At 52.7% G+C, this 24,670-nt stretch overlaps 1 protein-coding gene across 4 annotated transcripts in view; it reads right to left on the bottom strand.

The window, feature by feature from the left end:
* BCL11B (BCL11 transcription factor B) overlaps positions 1-24,670 on the bottom strand; it is a 95,004-nt gene that overhangs the window by 44,162 nt on the left and 26,172 nt on the right. For 2 of the 4 annotated variants that reach the window (XM_082737642.1, XM_082737641.1), the window contains one exon: positions 10,263-10,475. The exons of the other annotated variants lie outside the window; for them this stretch is intronic. In XM_082737642.1, coding sequence (XP_082593768.1) covers positions 10,263-10,475 — 213 coding nt within the window. The remainder of the gene's footprint in view (positions 1-10,262; positions 10,476-24,670) is intronic. 4 annotated transcript variants of the gene reach the window in all.

Genomic DNA, 24,670 nt, shown 5'->3' with positions numbered 1-24,670 from the left:
TTGGGTGATCTTCTGTATATACCTTAACCCAAACCTGGGTTGTTCACAGAGGACATCAAACTGGGGTTCCTGCCCTGAAGGGGCCTACAATCCAGCAAGGGGTATGTTGTGGGTCGAAGAGTGTCACCCTCCCACCCCCAAAGCCCCACGTCCATAACCAAATCCTTGGAATCTATGACTGTGGCCGTATTTGGAAAAAGGACAGTGGCAGAGATCATTAAGTTCAGGATTTGAGATAAGATCATTCTAGATTATCCGGGTGAGCTCTAAATGGAGTAACCACTGTTCTTGTACTGTGGGAAGAAGACAGGTCCCAAGGATGAGGCCATGACTACAGATGCAGAGCTAGAAGATGTGGTCACAGCCAAGTCATGCCAGGAAATCACCAGAAGCTGGAGGAGGCCGGGAACAGATTCTCCCCCTGGAGCTTCCAGAGGGAGCACAGCCCTGCCGGCCCCTTGAGTTTGGACTTGCGGCCTCACGGAACTGTGAGGTGACAGTGGTCATCAGCTGTGGCAGCCCAAGGAATTAACACAGGACAACAGAAATCACAGTCACAGCATAATCCTTACTGCAGTCCCATGATTACTTTCCCTCTAGCACGAAGGACCCGAGGTCATGTGATCACAGAGGCAGACACTACAGTCCAACTCAGGATGCCCCCTCTCCAACTCCTCCCAGCCCGGCTGGGAAGCCAAGGGCGACATGATAGTCCCCAGGGGACAGGGACCCAGAGAGGGGTGGGGCCCAGGACACCTGCCGGCTAGCCCTTGCTCGCAGGTGTGCTGGCTCTCGAGGACACAGTTCTTTCTGCTAAACCAAGCCCAAACCGTCACCCAAAGGACACAGCAGAAAGGAAAGTGAAAATTGTCCACTTGCAGAATTTTCTTCCCCCAAACTCTCAAGCTAGCAAAATGTTCCGCTGACTGCTAGGAACCAGCAGGCCGGGAGACAGGCCGTCACCGGGAAGCACTTCGGAGAGACGCAAGAGACCCTTACCCCAGGGTGAGACCTGCAAAGGCAATGTCCTGAGTGAGGCGGCCACTGGAGCCCGGCCACAGGCACCACGTCCGAGCTCAGCAGGAGCCGGTTCCCTTCTGGACCCTCATGTGACTGGGGCCAGTGGTGACCCCCATCCCTGAGTCTCGGGGGGGTCAGGGGAGGACGCGAGAAACCGGGACTCTGGAGCACTGCGGCAGGAACATAAAATGTGGCCGCTGCTTCGGGAAAGAGGTGGGCGTTTCCTCAATAAGTCAGAACCAGAATGACCACGTGGTCGAGCCATCCCACCCCGGTGTACACGGCGAGCACTGAAGGCAGGGTCTCAAACCAGGAGCTGCACACCCCTGTCCATAGAAGCACGGTTCACAGCGGCCACAGGGCGGGAACGAACAAGGGTGCATCCCAGAACAAACGGACACACACGACAGCAGTGTACCCACCAGACGGGATATCATTTGGCCTTTCCATGGAAGGGCATCATGGCACGGGCTACAGCATGCACGAAGCTTGAACTCGCTGTGCCCAGTGAAACGAGCCAGTCGCAGGGGGAGAAATATCGTCTGATGCACTTCTGTGTGACACCCAGAGTCAAACTCGCAGGGGCAGGAAGCAGGATGCAGGAAGGGGGAAATGGGGAGTTAGCGCTTCTCGGGGATAGAGCTTCAGTTTGGGGTAACCGGAAAGTTCTGGAGATGGACGGTGGTGGTGAGAGCAGAGCACAGCACATCAGGAAGGTACTTAATGTCACTGAACTGTCACCCAAAAATGGCTGGAAGGGTGACTTTTGTGTACTACATCAGGACAAAAAAAAAAAAATCCAAGAGCCCTATCCTCACACCGCTGCGAGAAAGCATCACAGCGGCCACAGGGGTGTGCAGCTCCTGGTTTGAGACCCTGCCTTCAGTGCTCGCCGTGTACACCGGAGCGGGATGGCTCGAGAGGGTGCACGCAGAGCCCACGGTGCACAGTAGGCCCTCGGGCAATGGCTCCTTTACTATCAAATCAAGACGTGGAGGTACCTGTTAATAAAGCACAAGGAAACTCGAGCAGAGTGTGCATGGGGGGGCAGCCAGGTACAGAGCTAAGGGTCAACTTGTGCACCCCATGGGCCTGTCCCATCGGCCGTTCCTCACCTCCCATTAACAAAGCAGTAATTAAAAATGTCTGGCTTTATGAAAAGATTCCAAATGCCCCTGTCTCTGCAGGTAGTGGCTCTGCTTTCGCATTAACCTCTTTCAAGAAGATCTAAGACCTCTGACTCCTTCCGCTGAAATCAAGTCCTGGCCTTCTATTTTCCAGGAGTGCAGCACCCTGGGATTCAGCCACTCATGCCTCTCCCTCCGGGGCTCCCACTCACACCTGCCAGGTAGAAGGCCAGCGGGACGGCTGTCCACGAGCCAGAGAGCAAGGCTGGGAGCAGGCTGTATCCCCCAGACCCAAAGAAACCTGGGTTCAAATCCCACCTCTGCTGTCCACCAGCTGCGCGATTTCAGGCACATTCCACCACCTTTCTGGTGTGTCTCCTCGCCTGTAAGGGACAGACTAGGTGACCTCCTAAGAAAGGTGATGGGAGACCTCAATATCTGGAAGGCCCCTGCAGAGGGCCTGCCTGACACACAGTAGGGGCACAGAAATGGTAACGTGACTATAACCCGGTGGCCCCATTGCCAAGTGTAAGAAAGACACTGGTGCGAGAGTTAGAGCCACGGCTGACGCTTCCACGCCCGCTGACCATACACCATGGTCACACACCAGCCCCTAAGGAGGGGCCTGAAGAGATGAGCAGGCAACAGCCCCCCCACCAAGGTGTGAGGGCAGGCTATGGGTGAAATCCCCCCAGAGGGACCCCTGCCCACCAACGGTTTCTCCCCACTGATTTCTGGATTAAATTGGCCAGCCTTGATTATGTTTGGATAAACTATATTTCATGGTTTAGACTATTTGGGTTTGATTGTGAAATATGTACAGCACACAGCCCCTCCCCCTTGCCCAGCCTTCGGGTTTAAAAAGTCAAGTACATTTTGTTCCCACCATCAAGGAAAAAAAAAAAGACAACACCAAGAACACCTCAGGCTTTAAGGAGAACCAAAATATGTTTCTCTCCAGTGAAGAAAAATCGCTTCTACGGGACTCCGTGCAAAAAATGAGAAGGCGGGGCACTGGCCTGGCTCAGTGGGAGGGCCATGTGACTCTCGATCTCGGGGTTGTGAGTTCAAGCCCTATGTTGAGTGTAGACATTGCTTAGACATGAAAACTTACACACACACACAAAGTGAGGAGCTGACTGAGAGCATTCTGTGTCTCCTCTTTCTCTCGGAGACATGAACTCGACCTCTCCACCAGCATTTCCCGAGCCGGGCCCTGGAACCCTGGAGACACGGCAAACCCATGTCACAGGGACCTGCACTAAGGCTGCGATAAGGACACCTACCGGGTCCCTGCCTCCCAGCCAGACCCCAGAAGGCCAGTCTGAGGGTGATGAGAACATCTTTCCCAGTGCCCCAAGCCTCTTCTTTTGCGCCAGAGTTCCCTTTTGAGGACTAAAGATGGATTCTCTGGGTCCTCATAAGTCACTCACAACTTGGACCCCACAGGGGCGCCCCGAGCTGGAGGAGGCTCGCCAGGTCAGCAGACTTCTGGCTGACACCCATACCCACGTCTGTCACTGGCCACACATTGAAAGAAGCTGTCCAACCTCCGGCCTCACCTTCTCCATCGAGAAAACCTCAGAGGATCTGTAGAACCCTCCCTACTCCGGGAGGCTCAGTCCTTTCAATTTTTTTCTGCAGAGAAAGCATTCCTGTCCAGCCCAGCCACCGTGGCAAAAACCCTGCTGAGCTCATTCCTGGACCCCCGTGTCCTGCCCCAGATTAGGCAGCAGCATGGCCAGCAAACAAAGACCATAGGGACCCTCCCAGGACCATGTCTGAATGTGATCTGGCTTCCTCGAGCGAGCTGCATTTCCTATGCCCCTGTTTGAGCCATTCGGAGACCATTCTGAGACAGGAGGGCAGAGCTACAAGTTCTGAGCCCTAAGATCCTCATGAGCAAAAGGGAGACCACCTCTTTTTAGGGGAGTTAAGAGGATGGAGTGGAATGAGCAAAGTGTGCAAAGTATCGAGGACAGTGCTGGCACATAGTAGGCCTGCACAAAACCCTGGCAAGTCGCAGGAGCAGTGACAGTGGTGATTTCCCGGGCAGCAAACTTGCAAAGGGATGGCAGCCAAGTCGTCCTCTCCAGGCATCGGGCGGGCGGACCCACGTCTTCTCCAGAGCCCAGCTTCATCCTCGCGCCTCGCACACCTCCCACCGCCTCTGCTTCCCCATGCGCTGGTGCTCAGCGGTGGCCTCCCCGACACAGTGGCCATTCAGCAGAACCTCCAGTGCAGGGACGACGGGTGGATACTTCCAGTGTCCCCAGTTCACACGGAAGGAAACTGAGGCTTGGGGAGAGGAGGTGGCCATCCAGAAGTCACAATCATACCCAGGTACCTTGAGGACAGGGACCAAGTACAGGCTCAACTCTGCAGCTTCCCACAGTGCCTCCAGGCCTCTCCCAGCAGCATGTGTCCACAGTGACATTTCGTTTCAAACACGAACCCATCCACAGAGCCCCGGGAAGGGATGGGGCAGCCAACGATCCAAGCACAACCACGGAACGTCTCAAACAGAGGACACACGGAGGCGTGTTCCAACCACAGATGGCAAAACTGAGGGTCCAAGAAGCTAAACGTGCAGGGCTCCTCAGAGCAAAGACTCTGCTGCCAAATCAGATTGTGTGCTTCATGTGGCTGTAGCTGGAGGCCAAGCCCCCAGCCTGAACTCAGGTGGGGGTGATCTGGCCTGGTGGGCAGAGCCCTAAAGGGCACAGGGCCCATGTCACAGTGTCCGTCTCAGCAACCCCATCTAGATCACGAAGGGGTTGCATGGGATGATCTCCTGACGCCCCGGCCCTAGGTCATGAGAGACGAACTGAAGCCGTAGGTCACCTGGAGGGAACCCACTTCTGGACTACTCCGCCGCATGCCACGTGGAGGACCCCAGCCTCCTCCGCCACATTCCGATCCCCTTCAAAGTGGCAGAATGCGGCCGCCTGCCCCGGGATCTCTGATGTCGGTGGCCAGTGCTGGTTCCTCACATCCACTAACTGCTTTAAAGCCCTGCATCCAGCACTGCATTAAAAATTAATTACACATGCTATTTTATTGCTAGTGCATAATGTAATAAGCACCAGCTGTGCTGAACAGTCAAACTCCTTTTTAAGACAGCTATAAAAAAAAAAAAAAAAAAAAAAAAAAAAAACGGAAAGAAGGAAGAAAAGAAAGAAAGAAAGAAACTGCACTTCCAAATGCCTCTCCTGTCAGAGCAGAAAAACAGCAACATCTTGTACGGATTTGAACAGAATTCTTTGATTTAGCTCTGCCTTCAGAACGTCTGAAGGGCCGGCTCGGATTGAAACAGAATCTGGCATGGTTGCAGTGGTCTCCTCTCCGGGACATTGCTGGGACCCCTTTTATCCAAGGACAGTCACACTGGTAGGTGCCCCTGCACCGTCCCCGCCCCCCAGCAGGCAGCCCTGCCCTCCTTCTGCCCCCTGGAAACGCGGCACCCAGCCCCGTAAGTGCTGGAGCAGATGGGACTCCAGGACCGTCGGCTTTCCTGGAGTCCTCCCCAAGCCCTGCTGCCCTGTGCCACCTCGAGCAGCCTGGAGAGTCGCTTCCTCTGTCCCGGGGCCCTGGCCGTGCTCGGTGGCTTCTCCCAGTACCTCCCTCAATCACGAAAGGAGGCACCTGGGTTCTACAGATAGGTGGTCCAGAGCGGCCTCTGCAGCAGTGTGACCCCCCAAAGCAGGCAGACACTGAGCAGAATCCACTGAACAGGCATGCGAGAATCACCCACGGGTGGCAAATGCCGGACCACCAGCCCCCTTGGCAATGCAGACATCGCGAGGTGTACAGATGACTCTTTAAATTTTTAATGACTCTCCTGAGAGCGCTTTTCCTCCAGTGAGCCAACCCCCACTGACGCTGGAACCTGGTCAGCCCCCAAAGACTCACAGCAAACATGACTTTGCCGAGGGAATCACGGGAGCACGTCTTGAGCCTTCCCCAGACCGAGGGCTTCTGTCCACACACGTTCATCCACACTCAGTTCGCTTCTTCCCGCTGCCCATACTCACCCCTCCCTCCAGAGTCTCCACGGAGGCTCTCATGCCCTACTGGGGAGCCCCTGCATCTCGGGCAGCATCACCCTTTGGCTTCCCGCTGATCCTCCAGTGTTAATCAAACCCAGTTCAGAATGAAACTACAGCGTGCTTCTTGTTCTGGTATGAAATGTGCAAAGCACAGACCATATCATTAACATAAAACTTCCAGAAATAAGGCCACTTTCCAGACAGACTGTATTAATTGCATCAAGCTTCTACAGCTGGGGTGGTCTAATCCACAGTGTCCCATTGGATGACTCCGGTTATAAAAACCAACACAAACGAACACTGGGATATAATTGAAGGAGGAGAACACGATAGATTCTACTGTTACACCCTACTATTTACTTACAGGTATTCTTTTATCTTTATTGTCCCTTTAACCCATGCCAAGAAACCCCAGACTAGTTAAATAACACAGCAAGCAATTTCAGTAGAAAAGTAAATTGAATTTAACTTTACAAGATTGCCCTGTGATTTCAGCATCTACTAATGACTGCAACTGACTCCTTCTATTAAATCCAAACACTTCCACTTCCCCGAGCTGGGATCCTGTGTGTTCTTGCGTGAGACCTTGAACTTCACCGTGCACATGTATTAATCACAGGAGCTGATGACCATTTGTGGCTTTTAAATATGCAATGAAGTTTCTAGATTCCTTTTCCACCTCACAATGCCGGTACATGATCTGAGCCAGCCAAGAGGCTAACTGCCTTTAAGAATGGAACCTGGAGATCCGGCCTGATGTAAAATTTCAGACAGGCAACCGTGTCTTCTGCACAAGCAGGAGTCAGAACTTCTACAGGGCTCACTCAGCATGAGGCTCGGGTCACAGAACCTGGCGATGTATAACCTCACTCGATCCTCAAAAAAGCTTTCAAAGCATGAACTATCACTGCTCCCATTTTATAGGTGGGAAAACTGAGGAACAGGGAGGAAAACGGCTTGCCCAAGGTCACAAAACCATTCAGAACAGCACCCTTCATTTGGGCAGGGGATGACAGTCATGGAAACCCTGGAAGGGGAAACAGTTCAGAGCTTTCCAAGACCCAGATGTTTCCGAACCGGCCTCTGAACACCCCACCCCTACTCTGGGGACGTGAGCCAAGTCACGTGCCCAGTTGTCCACAGCAGCCAGTAACTGAAACACATCAACATCATCTGTTCTAGAAGTCAAATGTGAAGCCTCATTTTTAAACATCACGTATGTATCGCATGATACACGTCCGAGGGAGAACGGCTCCTTCAAGGTCACCAGCCAGGTGGAGTGAGGGCCAGGACCATAGCCCAAGCTTCTCCACTCCACCAGTGCCCTGGGGAGGTCCCTACATGAAATTTCTCAGGGAAGAAACTTCAGTTTCCAGGAACGCCCAGACTCAGAGCCCTCCCAATATCTCAGCAGGGTCAACAAGCAAGGAAGAGCCCCAGTCCCTCCCCCCGTGACCATCAGGAGGTCGGCGGTGGAGGGCCTGGGAGGCAGGGCTGTTGGGGACGCCGCCAGCCAGAGCGGGACACAAACACACACACAAACCTGTGTGGCTTGCTCCCCATAAAATCACATCCTTCTATAAATAACTGTGAATGCCTTCACGGGCATGCAATTAACCTGTGTGAAACACGGTTACTCCGGGGTTTTCCGTATTAATTTGAAGAGATAGGTTCAGTGCATCCTGATCTGAAAAGAGACAAAACAAAGTAAGGATGGCGGCCCCTCTCCGTCTTTACAGAGGACTGCTTCTTCCTAACGGGTTACTGCGAATTCAATGACTCCATTCCAACTACTAATTAAACAGGCACTAAAAACACTTCAGCAAACAGCCCAGTGCCAGGGACAGAAGCCACAAAGGGACAACAACCTCCAGAACAGGGTATCTTCAGGTAAGGAAACTGGTCGGAAAGTCTGGGGCAGGCAAATGAACGGGGATCCGACAGCGAAAAAGGACAGTGCCAGAAATCGGCCGGCGCCGCAGGCCCAAGAGCCGTCTCCAAGGAAGGTTGGGAAGGGAGGTCTCAGAGACCCCAAGAACAGACCCCACCCTGCCTTGAGGCCCTCCCTGGGCGCTCACATGCATTTGGGGACCGCTCACAGACTCTACGCCCTCATGGCATCAAGTTCTAAGATCTTAGAGGGCCTCTAAACCAGATGAGCCAATGCGAGAGGCGAAGCAGGTTTCGGATGACCAGTCAGGGTCAAACCCCCCTCTGCCCTTCCATCCCCTTCCAAGAATGGTCTCTGCGGGTGCCCATTCCCGCACTCCCCGTCTCCACCCCTGCAAGCTGCGGGAGGGCCAGACCCGCTGTGCCTGACTCCACCTTGGTTTGCGCAACGCCAATGTCGTGAAACAATGACTGAACGTGGGCCATGAGAAGCCCATCTCCAAGCCTCACTTTCTCATCTGCAAAATGGGGAGAAGAGACTACCTCCTAAGGTCACTATGGGAATTAAATTCAAGAATGCACACCGAAAGCCCCTTGCAATCCTGCACACGGGATAGGCCCTCCACATGTGGCCCTTGAAGGAAGGGGCGGCGCTGTGGCTGAGGGCAGACGTGTGGCTACCAGAGCCAACAGAGGGTTAAGTGAAGCCCCGGGCGCACCTCTGCCAGGGGGAATCATGTTTCTGTACCACAGAACTTGCCTGAGTCTAGTCAGAAACACTCAGGATGATCGTTGAGAGCACGCCCCCCCCCCCAAGGCGGCGGCAGGAGGCTGCAGAACTCATTACAGGAAGCTCTGAGAGCAGGGCAAAGCACCCCGACGAAGGAGGCACCCCTCGCTCAGCAAGCAGACATCACAGTGCAGCCCTACAGAGCTGGGATGCGAGCTCCGGTCACTCCAGGCACTCGGGCGGCCCGGGGCAGGGAGCCGGCCGCTTTGCTGGCAGGGTCGACTCCTTCCTGGACAGTTTCAGTCTTTGCTTTGTGCATTCAAGGCATGAGCCCAGGACTATGATGCCACCATACACCACAGCGGGAGCTGCTGAAGGCCGCAGGCCACTTGACCAGCAGGAAGGCCTGCGAGGCTCTGGCCCCCCGCAGAGCTGACAGTCTCTACCAGGGACCATCCTTCAGGACAGCTTCAACTAAAGCAAAACCTGTCCCAGAAAAATAGTTTTCCCTTCACTACCCAAATCAAAAGAAAGCCTGCAACAGGCCTGGTGACAAAGCTGGGGCAAACTGAATGGGCCCCAGGCCTGCACAGCTCCCCCACCTCTTCTCCTGACCGCGCCCGGAAACCAGACCTGGGGTGCTCCTCCCCGCCTGTGTCTGTGTCAGCATGCCGGCACCAGGCCCTCGGGGGGAGAGGCTGAGATGGGAGGCCTGTGCCCACAAACTCCAGGGACCCCAGGCCCCAGCAGGAGTTGGGTTGTTTCCGGAGAGAGAGGTGGGGGGCGTTGTGCGGCGGCTGCCCGTGCGTTCGTCTGTACGAAGGCCAGCCACACAGACCTGCCAGGGGGCACACAGTGGGGACGTGCAAGGCCCTAGCCCACAGGCACCCCGCAAGGCTTCACCCCCTCCCATGGCCACAGCTGAAAGTCTCCTTCAGAGCGACTCTTTTTGTTTCAAAGTTAATAGGCAACACATTCTGGCAAAGAGAAACTTGGCATTTTGGACGGCTCCGGCTTTGTGCACAGGCAGCCGGGGAGTCTCCCCCCCAGTGCTGTCTGCAGGGTGGGGGGCAGTGACTGGGGCGGGGAGGAGGCGGCAGTGGCGAGGGCAGGAGAAAACTTCAGATGTTAAGTGTTATCCAATCAAGCTTTAGCCAAACAGCCCAAAGACATGAACTTTGGAAGCTGCAGGAGTGCATTCTGGGAGTGAGACCCTCAGAACGGACAGACGTGTTGGGGGACCTCCTGACAAATGGGGACAGGGGCACAATGACGTGCTTCCCCACTTCCCCTGCGCCCCCCAAAATGCCTTTAGGGGTGCGACTGCACATCCTCCCTGGGGCCCCCCCTTGCCCGGCCCACCTGGGAGAGGCAGCTGCCAGCCTGGCCCAGGGCACACCCCGCCATCCCTGGGAGCCCGCCCTCCCCACCGCGGCCGTCTGTTACCTGACAACTGACACTGGCATCCAAAGGGAGCCTCCGTCTGACCCTCACCCTGAGTCCCGTCACCCGAGACCGGGCGCGCGCTGCAGCACGGCAGGGGGAAGCAGGGCGGCAGAGCGCCCAGGGTGCGCAGAGGCGGAGTGATCACGGATGGGTGAGGGTGGGAGGAGGCAGCTATGGGGGCCGTCGCCGGCAGCTGGGCAGGCCTGCACGGCCCTGGAGAAAAAACAATAAAAAAGACTGGTCAGTCGGGCCCTGGACCATACAAGGGACCCGGGGTGTGGGACAGGGGCCCGGGGCAGAGGGCTGCAGGCCACCCTTCCAGAAAGGGAGGCCCCAGGGTGACTGGCCCTGCAGGAAGGTGACCAGGCACAGGCAGGCGGCAAGAGGCCAGGGAAGTGGGTGGGGGCCTCGTGGGCTCCTCCTTCCACAGCTGCCAGGATGGGCTGTCTTGGGACCAGACTCCCATCCCTGGGGGGCTCAAAAGAGGTTGTCAGAGCCCTTGTACCTGGGAAGCCCCCCCACCCACCACGTGGAGGCTTCCGGAGGGTTCCGGAGCTGGCTCCCTTTGGGGATTCATTCCCAAAAACCTGGTCCACCCCCCTCTGAAGGAGCTGAGAAGCTCCAAGCCACCACTGTCTGCTATATCAGGACAGGCTGCTGGTACAGGCCGTGGACACCTCAGTCTACCTCTGAGCACCTGGGCACTGGTTAACCTGCGGGCCTGGAGGATGGCCAGTTGGTGTCTCTCTCCAGCCCACGGTCACCCTCAGCAGCCGGAGCTTCAAGCACACAGCACACAAGCCCCAAGGCCATTCGGAAGGCTTTGAACCCCACCCCCCAAAAGAAAATCCTGGCACTGCCCAGCACCTGTCCTCACGCCTCGGGCCTGCTGGGGGCGCCTCCCCCATCTGACAGCCAGGACGCAGGGCCTGGAGCTCTCTTGCCTCTGCCCAGCCCCATGGCTCGCCCGACTCCCCGGCAAGGCCTGCGTTTGATTTGGCCGTTTATCTTAAATGGCTAAGAGACCACCAGGGCAAAAATCTGTGTGAAGCCCTTGCCAAAACCACAAGTGAAGAAGCCCAAATTCCCTGGGTAAATAATTGAGCAGGGAAGCATCAGAGAGACAAAAAGAAAACACCAACAAGATGAGGGCAGCTGGGCCCCCGGCCGGCTCTGCCAAGGAGGCCACCCGACGCCGCTCACCATCCCACACGGGCCTGCAGGGAGGGGGTCTGCCCACCTCGGGGCCCCCCATGGGATCCCCCCACCCAGGAGAGCCACAGGGCACCATGAGCCCACTTCCAGCCAGGATCCTGTCAGACCCCGTCCTGAGTGAGCCTTCCAACATGCCCAGGGCACAGGGCCTGGGAGACCCACTGCACAGACCGGCAAACTGATGACGGGCCCGCTGCCCCACCAAGTCCAGGCCACCTGGCTCCAGAACAGGGCTCATCCGCTCTGGCACCTGCCTCTACAAACCGTGTGCTATCCAGGGCCTTTGAGAAGATGGCAAACGTCCTCCCAAGAAGCCAAAGCTACGTGGACTCCTCAACATGACTAAAGACCTCCTACGAGGCGAGGCTCAGGGCCCGGGGCATGGCCGAGCCCATGACAGCCCCAGAAGGGAGGGCATGGCCAATGACCTCATGCCGCTCCAGCCACAGACTCAGTGCTGGCCTCCACGTAAAGTCAGCACCTGAGACCAGGTTCCCCCACCTCCTCCCAGAAGCCTGCCCTGGCCAGTCCTCGCCTAAGGCCCTGCCCCAGCACCGGACACCGCACACGCCATCCTGTCTGCCTCTCCTGCCTTCACACCGCAGAAGGCTCCCAGCACGGCTCTGTGCCAAGCACCTAGCATAGCACCACAACAGGCCAAGGCCTCACTCAGCTGAGAAAACCAGCCCCCATCCCACAGAGGCTACTGAGGCTCACAGAGACCTGGGACTTGAACCCAGTTGAGTCTCCAAAGCCTGGATACGCCGTGCCTCTCCGTCGGCCTGCAGCTAGGGTGGAGGGACCAGGGTGCCCTGGGATGCTGAGAAAAAGGGCCATGTGGGGTGGAGGGAAGCCAGAGGGTCCTTGGGCTCACTCGGGCCATGGGAGACTGAAAAGAGCAAATCCAGGCCCCCAGGTTCTGGGTGAAACCGTGACACAGACACCACCATTTACCATGGCTGAGTAAGAGAGACAGGAGTGCCCAGGACTGCCGAAGTAGAAACGGAGCAGAACCTAGGTCACCAAGGTTGGGAGAAATGACCTAAGGGCAGGTCCAGCCATACCTCTCTCCTTCTAGAAAGGTCAGGCTTAGACCAGGGTCTTTAAAGGCAAAGTCATGTCCCCACTTACATAGGGATGCAGGGCCAAGCTGCCCCCTGGAGGGGGTTCCATATGCCTCATTAAGAATTCCAACCTCACTGAAGACCACCTGTTCCAAGGGCTAGCTCAATGGAGACAGGGGAGGGGACAAGAGTGAGTGGCTTCTAATCCAAGCTGCCCACAGAGAACACTCCAGTTGCTCTCAGAAGACCTCTGCCCTGGGGGAATCCCTCTCCCCAGCCCTAGCAGCTTAACTCAAGGGTGAACTCCAGAAAAGCCACTCCTGAAGCTAGAGTAAACACAGAAGGCAATGCTAGAAGTCGTTTGACCACAGGAAATGTCCAGAGTTGGCAAGTCCATAGAGACAGGAGAAGGTAGACAAGTGGTTTCAGAGGCCGGGGGTGGGGGAGTGTAGGCTAATGGGAACATGGTTTTTTCCTGGGGCCATGAGAATGTTCTGGAATTAGACAGTGGTGGTGATGGTTGCACAACATTGTGAAGACGCCCAAAACATGGGACCCTTGGGTGGCTCAGTCGCTAAGCATCTGCCTTTGGCTCAGGTCATGATCCCAGTGTGCTGGGATCGAGCCCCCGAATCTGGGTCCCTGCACAGCAAGAAGCCTGCTTCTCCCTCTGCCTCTGCTGCTACCTCCTGCTTGTGCTCTCTCTCTCTCTCTCTCCAATAAATAAATCTTAAAAAAAAAAAAAACCCAAACCACTAACTGTCCACCTTAAAGTGATTAAAAGGGCAAAGTCCAAGGTGAGGACTGTCCGGCCTCAGCACCCATCCCAGGCCGACTCCCAAGCCCTTGTCCACCCTCCAGGAAGGAGGCCTGCAGTCAAGCACCGGCAGGAAGTCCAGAACACACTGGACAGCGCCCTCGAGGCCTGCTGACAACAGACTGACACACAGAGGAAGTCTGAGCTCAGGCGCAGGCCTGGAGCAGAGGCCTGGGCCCGATCCCCTCTGCCATTTCTTGGCCATGTGACGTGGGGTGAGTCACTCGCTCAGAGCCCCGCCCTTAAAGGAAGGTCAGGACAAGCCTGGCCAGAGCCTGGCTTCCAGTGAACACTCACCGAATGGCCACTACCGTCCATTTGTTTTCCACTCTGGAACCATTGTGCCCCCCCCACCCCGAGCCTGGCACGGAACGTCTGTCGGGTGCTATGGGCTGCAGAAGGCACCCAACAAAGCCCCTCAAGACACTTTTTTTAAAGGGTTTCTTCTGCGGTCTAGTTGGGTCCCCTCTGGAACTGGAACCGCACCCAAGGTATGCGGCAGAGGGACACCAAGACGCCATCTCAGCTTTATGCAGGATCCAGGCGGCTTAAACATAAAACCCTGGCTGGCCCGACTCCTTACGGTGGAGGCTGGCTTTCATGAGGGGAAAGGAAACAATGAGCACGGAGATCCTATCACTTAAGGCCAGGAGCCTTTCCAGGAGTAGGTGCTATGACCCTCCCCCGTCACCAGTGACCAAACTGAGGCGCGTAGGGGTTAGAACATCGCTCTAGGCCACCTGTACAAAGAGGCACAAAAGAGTCCCAAACTACGATCCCTAAAATGTTTCCTAAGCCCCAAATCAGGGTACAAGGCAGTTTTTACTGCCTCCATGCTGAGGGTGTCTGGAACCTGTCTCCCTTCTAGAGGGGCCCCGCAGATGTTCCTGCTTCATCCTCACACATGCGCACTACCCCGAGGGCACGCCCACACCCACCGGAGTGTAGACACAAAAAACTGCGCCTGGAAAAACCCCAGCCTGGCGGGGAGGGGAACATGCACCCTTCCCAGAGCCGGGTCCTCCGGCACCCCTCCCGCAGGGGAGGGTTACGGGTTCCGAGCTGGCGAGAAGAGCTCTGGAGAATGTAGATTTTTCTCCCTACTGGTGCTTTTCAATTGATACATTTTTTAAGCCAAGAACTCCTACTGATAGTGCAAAAATGAGTCATAGATCAAGGAGGGAGACAGACAGGGAGCGAGCGCTTGTGAGTGAGGGCCACTGGCAAGGAAACCTGACAATCCCCGCGCCCCCTCCCCCCATGCCAAGACATTAATTCTCACAAGTCGGAGAAAATTACTATGCATGAATGCAAAAAGCATGATCAGGAGTAATTAACATGGCTTCATATGCAAATTTTATTAATGCAGAAGTACAAAGTCATTATGCAAATGAAACTTACGTCAACTCTCTTGACAAATATTCATCTCTGAGGCTCAAGTTTCTCCCTTTTTATTTATTTATTTAATTCTTCTCTCCCCCACCCTTTTTTCCCGGGTCCTTTTTTTTTTTTTTTTTTTTTTTTTTAAGAGGGTGGAGGGTCGGTTAGTGGTGGTGACCGCTTCAGCAGCAGCAAGCCATGAGGACTGTTTGACAAGTTTGCAAAGTTGTTTTTCAACCAGAGAAATTTATTCTTGCATTGTTGATTTTTTTTTTTTTTTTTTGGTTGTTGGCAGGTACAAGACAGCTCATAGGAGAAGAGGAAAAAATAAAAAAAAAAATTAAAAAATAAAAAAAGCTCTGGGCAGCAGGCAGCCAATCAAAACGCCAGAGCCTGTAATGAGGGCGATTGATGGCTGTTTGGCTTTTACTGCAGGGTAATGAACTAGAATCCAGTCTGAGGAGGGGGGAAAATATGAATATTCATGAGACTGTGCTCCTGCCTTTGATGATTAAAGAAATTTTTAATATTCAAATAAGCGCTTGCCAAGTGATTAACAAAGAACATGCACGCAGAAATATGGAAATGGGAGCCGGGAAAGATTTGAGAGGCGAACAGACTGCTGGAAAGGCAGCCCCAAATTTCATAAACAAGATCGGCAGATAACCCAATTCGCACACGGGCAAATAAAAACATTTCTTTCGGATCGCTTAAATATTTTGCCAGCTACTTTGTCTTAAGGATGATAAAAATGCTATGTATTAAGGGGGGAGGGGGGAGAGACAGAGAGAGAGGAACCGCATGAAGTCAGACACACTGCTCCTGCTTAAGAATCTATCCCAATTCTAGCCCCCCTCCCCCCAGCCCGACGGGAAATCAGGACTCTTTTTCTGGTTTGTTAAAGAGAGAGGATGGAGGGAAGCCAGCTCAGACTGGAAAACTCAGGGCTGGAGGTTCAGGTCAAATCACGTCTAGGCTGACCTACGGCCCAAAGACAGGAGACTAGGCTGTCTTTGCGGGGCAGGAGGTGGTGACTTGAGCCCTCCAACCTAGAAAGCTCAGGGCCTCCTCTGGACTCAGGCCCCGGTCAAAAGACTGAAAGACGGGGTCACAGGGAATAAAGGGGGCACACACATCTCGAGAAGTTGAAAGGCCTCAGATTTCCACACGGGGTCTGGCCCAGGCATCTTTGGGGCCACCGAGGAGGGGGTCCCAGCGATCCCACAGGCTTCACTAGCTGTGAGCTAGGGCCGCACGTTCATACCCTAACAGCTCCACCACGGGTTCACATTGAAGCACATAATAACAGTATTAGCTGGTAAAACGATCCTGCAGTTAAAATACATCTAATTAGCAGCCGATGACATCCATTTTGGCAATTTCCTATTTAAAAGAAGTGGAGTGCCACCTTAAATGAGACAGGCAGTGGGTACTCACCCAACAAGACCTAGGCTTCCCACCATTTGTCTCTCTCTCTCTCTCCATTTGGGGTGAAGGGGGGCTGAGAGAGCAGAAAGGGGGGTGGATTCTAAGCAGTCTTCTTTGTTACTCAATTTCAGAACTGCATGGGTCTGGGGGAGGGGGCCCTCCGCAAATAAATTCCCTCACTCCACAGATACTATTTCATCTTCTTCATTTTTAATCACCAAGGTCTGGTAACCAGCAAATGCCAGAACTTGTTTTTCATTTCATTATAAAATACATCATCATCGTCATCGTCATCGTCATCATAAACAAAACAGAAAGGGAATCCAAGCTGAGATGTGAGCACCGTAAGTGACCGTGAAAACTGCAAGGTCAGGGCAGGTCCCCAAGACGGGCCAAGAGAGTTGGTGGGTGTGCAGCACGGCTTAGCTCAGAGCACCAGAGCACTGGGGGCATCCAGAAATTCTCTGCGGGGAGCTAAGACTGCCAAGTCCCACCTCCCACTTCTGGATTCTCCTTCTAAGTCAGGCAAGTCTGAGCACCCATCACGGGTCTCGGGTCCTTGCTGCAACAGGTTTGAGTGTGGGGTGCACACGTTGGTGGCCTTTAAAAGAAGAGCAACAAGAAGGGCCAATGAGATCTCACAAAGGTTTGCACAGCTGTGTTTCAAGACATCCTTCAGGGCCATCACAGAGGGGCATAAAAACAAAACCCAGCCAGAGCCAGGCCTTGACTCAGGCTTCCTGCTGAAAACAGTTCTCGGACTGGGAGGGTGGGATTTCTTCCAGTGCAGGGAAGAAGGCCTGCCTGGCTTCCCTTGTCACTGCCCGGATGTGGCTGGACCTAGAGAGGTCTACTCTAGGGTGCCAGGCAACAGGGAGAGGGGTGGGCTTGCCAGGGGCCTCCAAGAACATCTCTGGCCTTAAGGCCGATCCAACAGTCACTTCCCCGGTAAACATCCACAGACCCTCACCCACCATCACAGCCCTTTGGGGCCACCAGGGCACCAAGAAGCCTTGGCCACATAGAGGGGGCCAGAACCGCGTCCCCTCCAGCACCCTGGAAGGCCACCTTCCGCCTTGCACCTCCCCCTTCGTGCACTCCTGAGATCTGTCACAGTGAATCACCACTTCAACTATTTTTGCTCCCCAGCATGCGCCACATTTAATGCATCCCCGAAAGAGGAGAGGCAAGGCAAAGGAACAATTGTGTCCCCCCCCCCCATCACCAACGCTACCCAAACCGGTTTCCCTCCTTCTGCCAAGGCTTAGAAAGGGAACATCCACCCGGCCACGGCACCTTGCAGATAGAAGCAGGCCCATCCCATCGCCAGGTCCAAAAGCACCTGTTTCAATGGCTGCCACAATTTCCTCAAGATTCAAGCAGCTGAAGTATTCCAGGGCAGCACCCTGAGCCAAGGAGCGGTGAGGTTACATCACAAACTCCAAAACCTTCTAGGGCCCTTCCAAAAGGCCCAGGGAGGAAGCCCAGGAAATGTCAGGTGCTACTGGGGAGGAAGGATGTGTCTGAATCATATTCCGCCAACTCTCCAGGGCAGGCTGACTGAGTGCTCCGGGGTGACCAGTCCACTCCCGGAGTGGGCATCTGCAGGGGAAAACGTGCAGCTTCAACTCTTTTGCTCATCATTTGGGGAATTCCCTGGAGCCCGCTCAGCCTCTGGAATGCAAATAAGCCACAATCGCTTGTAACTCTGGCGGAGACACGGAGGCCTAGGCACCACGGCCTTGAGGGACACACAGGAGCACAGAGTCCTCTGGGGTGACCTCAGCAGTCAGGGTCCACCAAATTGGGGCCCACGCTCCTGGAATGGACAGGCCTGGGGAAAACAGAAGGTGAAACCAAGGGTTTCACCAGTTAGGAAAATGTGCGTGTGCACATCTATTATACAAAAATTATACATATATGCGTACACACATACACGCAAATACCAATACCAGCCATGTGGACGTGTTCAAATGTGCGCAGGGCTGCCCCAGAATCCACAGAGGCCAAGGACAACCGGGAGTTGATGATTCTCTGAATCTCAGTAAAAGAGTAAAAAGAGCTGGCCAATACCTAGCAGAGCAATTTCCTCCTTTTCCCCTGATTCAGGCTTTCCGATCAGAAGCCGGGTTTGGCTGCTGCAGTCTTCTGCAGTTTCTGTACTAAAACACAATTTATCCAAGATCTTTCCGTCATTTTCTATCATGTTGCATCAGGAGCCACTAACAGTATAGGACACATCACTTCAGCAAGAACTCCAGACAGACAGTGCAGTCTATAAACTGGAGTCGGAAGCTGGCTAAGACATATGGATTCCAAACATGAAGTTCATGGCACTTGGGGTCAAGACTCTGTGCCCCTCTCCCAGAAGGCACGTCGTGGCCAGACTCCCATGACCACCTTAGTCTGGTATCCCTTCGACACGTCTCCAGGGACACTCCCCATGGAGTGCATGAGTTTAGAGTGGTAGGGCACAGGCATGGACCACCATGAGGACAGAAGCCACACATCACATAAAGGAAATACACCACTCTTCAGATCTGCTGCCTAAAAGCCTGAGCTTTAAACTAAGGACATGCCCCGCCCCTGGCCCCCATCAGCATCCACTGTGTCTGACATCTGAAGAATGACCTGGAAATCCTGAATCCTGACACTTGTTAAAAATCTGGTCCTCTAGAGAACATGTTTAAAAACTGGTGAATTCAGGAAGTTGTGGTTTGCAAGCCCCGCAAACCCCAACCCTGGCTTTGGCTCAGCCCCCATGCAGAGAGCGCAACACCTGAATACAAGGGGGAGGTCTGAACTCCGAGAATCCCAGAGAACTGAAAATGACAACCAAGCAGCACAGCCAATAAAAAGAACATCGAGAAAACAGAGTGCCCAGGAAGGAGGTTACTGCCAGCACTCAAGCCAGAGGCAGCAGGAGAGAGGACAGCAGTCCCAGGTGCCGATGGGGTTGTGGCTATGTGGGATGTGAGCAGCATCAACCTCTATCAATATGGGACCATAAAATCCCTAAATGCCCAGTAGGGGAATATGCAACCAAAGGCCAGGAAGGTAGGCTTCTTGGTTTTTAGATGGAAAGAAGTTTAACTAGGTCAGTAGGTGGAAGAAAGGAAGGAAGGAGGAAAGGAAAGAAAAGAAAAGAAGAGAAGAGAAGGAAGGGAGGAAAGAGAGGAAAAACAAAAAAGGAAGGAAGGAAGGAAGGAAGGAAGGAAGGAAGGAAGGAAGGAAGAAAAGGGGCCACTGCTCTAGCTCAAATGCATTTTGGGGTTTCAGCTGCATTGCTAGTGTTACATGCAACAGAGTGCTACTGTCATAATAAAAATATCCAGCTCTCTCCTGGCTTTTGTTGTTGACTGAGTCTTTTTTTTTTCTCCTTTTTCATTCTTTTTACCTTCTACTAATGGACATCCAGAACACTGAGGTGCGTTGCCTTGCATCACGCAAGCACAGAGTCTTTCCGTGGCCTCTTTATGTTTCCAAGCCAAGTCTGAAATGTCACTGACTAAAACACTGAGCAGGCCTGTAATTACTTTCAACAAAGTAGCTCCTTTAACAGAGTTTTCCGCATGTAGATGGCATGTAATATACATATTGTGAGCCTTCCTTTCAGCATGGGTAGCACTTGACGGCTACAGTCACAAATTTTCTTCTAAGGGAGCAGTTCTGACAGCCACCTTCTTCCTGAGTTTTTGACGTGAAATCCATTTTCATCTCCTAACACACCGACAGTAAGGTACAGTGTGTGCACAACAAAATTTGTAAAAATTAACAGTTTGCGGGATTAATTGAATAAAGATTGTTAGCACATTAACACGGGGAGTGCTGCTCGGATTCAATCTAGCCGCGCTCCCGGGGCCGCTGCTACTGAAACAGGGCTTACATCAGCTGAGGTTTATACCGCTATTTAATGTAATTAAAGAAACCAGTGGCACAGTCCTCCACGGAAATATCATTTCTATTGCAGGGTATTCCCATTAGAAATTGGGGGAAGTCAGAGCACGCGGACTTTGATTTTGTTGTAATTTTTTTTTCCCCCTTGGCTGTCTTTGAAACAGAGCCGATGTGCTGGGCCTCAGACAGAACCCGGTGCAGAAACCCCGCAAAGATCGCCCAGTAAGATGAGCCCAGGCTCCTGGCAGAAGCACTCCGCGTTTGTCTTTTGTTTTTCTTTTTGTTTTTGAAGCTGTTAAAAAAAAAATATATATATATATATATATATATATATATATATTTTTTTTTAATCTGCTGTATTTCTCTATATTCAGCTGTAATTCTCTGCCCAGCAAACACCGGCACACCATGATGATGACTTTTCAGATACCAGCTCTCCCCCCCCCCCCCCCGCCCCCAAACAAGGCTGTGGATAAAGACACGGAGGGAGGGAGGGGTCTCTTTTATATAAACAATGACAGTGTGGCCAGGATCCCAAAGAGCTCCAGACCCGGATCGGGGCTAGAATCTAGCTGTAATCTCCGAGGAAGAGTGCAGAGCAGGCGCCCGCCCCTCAGGAGGCCTTGGAAATGAAGCACACAGAACCCACCAGGAAAAAAAGAGGGAAACAAAATCTTTACACCACATCAACCAAAATGGCAGAGAAAATTAAGTCTTGGGGCTGAAGGGAAGGGAGCCTGACTCAGCTAGCTCTCGCGGCCCTAGGCAGCCTCCCCTCCTCTGAAGGCTGCCTCTTGCCCTTGGAGCCGCCAAGTGCAAACAAAAGTGAGACCCATCTCTGAACCTGCTCAACGCATGTCCCTGCGCCACGGCGATAACTGCGTGGGCTTTGTTTTTCTTTTTTTTTTCTCTTCCCTAAGTGCATTTTTTTAATACTCTTCTTCTACATCCTAATTTCTTTGAGGGGAAGAAAAAAAAAAATCAGTGTCACTAAAAAAACGTCACTCTGTTTTGCAAAATCCAGCAGCTTCCTTGGCAGCGAGAGAGGCTGGCTGGCATTATCCCCTCATTTGACAAAACTACTATTTCTGGGCATGTGCTCAAGAACAGGTAGGAAGCAAATGCTGAGAAATAAGGAAGTGAAAACAGGCAACAGATTTTTCACTACCAAGAACGCCAAGCGCAAACACGATTTATTTAGCTGTGTTTAACGTGTCTGTCCTCCGCGCAACGAGGAGCCCACTTGGGCTGAAGGGAGGGTGGGGAGGAGGGGACAGGAAGAGGGAGCAGGGGGACAAGGGGGACAGAGAGAAGAAACTAACGGCTCCGTACAAGGACTTCCTGAACGGTTCTGTTCGGTTTTAGAAGAATCTTCTGCCCCAAAACACACGTAGGTGTCAAAAGAAGGCGACACTAATCGGCCTGTTAATTAACGAGCCGCCACTAACAAAGATAGAAGACCCAGTTCATGCAAACACTGTTTACTCGGGCGCTATCTCCTTGCCCACTTCCCTTGCCTTTTTGCAAACCCTAGGGGCTGGCGGCTGGGACAGGCCCCGAGGCCCCTCAGGTTGGGGTGTTCCCAGCTTCTTCGAGTCCAGGCAAGGGGGAGGCGGGGGAGTACCACTGCCCTCCCTGCCCAGCCTCACACGGCCACGTGGAACTGACTGAGATCTGTATTCAATTAAGGAGCACCAGACAGCTTCTGGCTCCTTGCCTACACCAACGCAGGCTCTGGGTATCTGCTGTGCCCCCCCGCCCCACCCAGGCTCTAATGCCAGGGAACAAGGGCTCTATCAAGTCCCCTGTGGAGGAGGCAAAGTGCCACACTCCCCCACCCACACCCCCAAACTCAAGCCTGAGGTTTGGGCCCTGCCAGGGTGAACCAACCAAATACACGAAGCAAGGATCTGTATTTTCTAACCAGCAAGACTACACCGGAGGTTTTGGGCCCTGCCAGGGGTTATTCCTTTTAAAAATCTAACTCGGGTTTACTCAGCATTGGCTGGAAAAAAGGAACCTAGCATCATCAAAAGGAAAACAACACAAGAGGAAGATGGAGTCCCAAAAGGACAGTTGGGGCCTCCCGTTTCCCCCAAGAAGGTGCCAGGTCAGAGCGGCCTGTGCGCTCTGGGGGCTTAAATGCCCATTTTTGTTAGCTTTCAGAGGTGGCGGCCAAAAAAGGGGAGAATTTCCTCACCAGCCTGCACTGCACTGAGTTCCTTCCTCATCTGCATCTAATAAGACTGTGCACTTAAAGGCAGCCTGCTGTATGCATTCCTCCCCATCCCCCAAGTCTACACCCCCTCTACCCAGCTCCTGTCTGGGGGCAAGACCCCAAACGTCAGTAAAGATACCTTTTCTGGTATATTCGGGGCAGGAGTAACAGCAAACCCCACTCCATATTAAGATTCTGACTCACGTGACAGTCCCCCAAAATGAATGGGGATGGGGCAGTATTAGGTTTTTAGATTGAAAATTCAAATCCTCCCCCTTGGACTCCCCACTAAATCCCCTAATTCTTCCCCCTTGCATTGAAAATGACACGCTGCGCTAGTAGTTACTTGATTCCTCTCCCTTTTGCAAATTAGTCACTCTGCCCCCGTGCACTGAACAATGGCGAGTCTATGCTTTTACGATGTCTTTGAAATAAGCAATTACTTCACTCCTACAGAATGGTCTGTTTTCACATCAGGACGGTGGCAGGAGTGTCAACAATTGGATATCCCCATTTTATAGATGAAGACACTGAGACCCGCCCGGGGACTGTTTAGGAACAAACACAAATGAGACTGTGCGAACACCTTGACTGTGGTACTTTGACAAATGAGGCGGCCCAGAAAGGATCCAGAGGCTCCCGCCCTAACCAGGGCTCAGGTGCGGCTCTGGGAAACCACACTTCTAGAAAAACCCTGCAAGAAAATCTAGATTTCTCAAAGTAATAAAACAGAGAGTGCTTAACTGCGTGTCCAAAGGAGGCCTCCGCAGGATGCCTCTGGATCACAACCCCACTGGTCTTTCAACACGATCTGGCTGCCAAAGTCCCCCATTCCCAAGCAAGTCTCCCACCCGTGGCTCCTGAACAAAAGCAAAGCAAGTCATCTGCACCCTGCAGATGACGCGTGGTTCAGAACACCACACCGCAAGGCAAAGCAGCCCAGCCTGCCCCTCGGACACAAAACCGTGTGTGTGTCCTCCCAAGGCACAAGAGCACCCGGGGGCTGCAGAATCCTCTCTTCGAGGAGAATTCTAGACAAGATACTTCCACGGACTCTGGACAAGAAACTTCCACCACTCTGCCCCATAATTTTTTGCACTGTTGAATCCTCAAAATAAAGAAAGCAGAGGTAAGTTGGCTTCCTTCTGCTCGTGTCATAGACATTAGGTCAGCCAACCACACAGTTACCTGTCTTTCAAGCCAAACATGGACAATTCCCCCCATAAGTACCCTGATTCCAAAAATCCTAAAATTTACGACATGCCTCTTCAGGAACTGCAGAAACCTAGGATGGAGCCCCTCAAACACACATGTAATTAGTGCTTCATCCATCGTTCTTTCTGTAAAGGAATCCAGTAACATAAATATTAATCAAACACAAGAATCTGCCTTTCTAGTCTTGGACCATTATGAGTGCCGGATTGTGATCTTTACCCGTATTTACAGATATTCAAAGGCAGATTCCATCATGTTAGAACTGTTATAAATGGACGTCTGAGAAATCAACGAGCAAGTTCAGGCAGATATGAAAACCTTCCTGTCCAGGACTGCCAGCAGCTTTGAGTTCCCAAGTGTTGAATTTGTTACCTTTTCTGCAGGCCTTTCAAGAAAAAAATAAACTGACAAGTGCCTTCAGATTCCTCCAGAAGAAAAGCTGGCTTCTCAAAGTTCGGGTTAGCTAAATCTGAGATTTTCTTAAGATCAACTCTTACTCTAAATGCCATGAAGGCATTGTTTACAAAATACTTTAGCCTTTGATAGCACAGAAAGTGCAATATTCTGTTATGATTTGGGTCAGCCCAAATCAAAAAGAAATATGTATACTTATTTTTTTTAGATTACCTTGACTCTTGTTACAGCAAATATATTCTGTGTGGTTCAGACCTATTTCTGAATAATGGAAAATAGAGACGTGGCTCCAATTCTAGCCTAGAAAAGCTGTCACACTGAAGGTAAACTTTTAATCTTCTATAGGCAAACAGCATACATTTTTATTTCTGGAGTAACAGCTTTGGGAAAATGTTTGAACATTTTCTTAAGAGCTTTGTGGTAAATACATTGGGCGTCCAACCACTGCTTTTCTGACTCTTTAAGGGTCTGTTGGAGTGCTTTAAACAATTGGAGGCCAATTTTTAAGAAGCAAAAATAAAGAGAGACTCCTACCAAGGTGACCATTTGCATACAAATTCTCTTTGGGGGGGTTATTGTAAGAGAAGTCGGGCTGGAAGAAGGACTGACATTAATTCCCTGTAATTCCAGGAGGCTTTGTGTCCCACTCTAGTAGAGGGCTCCATTCCCACACAATTGGGGAACCACTTTTGTTCTTGAGTGTTTTAAAATCCCAGCCCCCAGGAATTCCCTCTAGAAAAGCAGGCTCCCTCTCCTCCCC

This window comes from Mustela nivalis (genome assembly GCF_964662115.1).
Source record: "Mustela nivalis genome assembly, chromosome: 6".
Lineage (NCBI taxonomy): Eukaryota > Metazoa > Chordata > Mammalia > Carnivora > Mustelidae > Mustela > Mustela nivalis.
The sequence above is the reverse complement of the archived record's forward strand: the minus strand, read 5'-3'. Positions and strand labels throughout refer to the sequence as shown.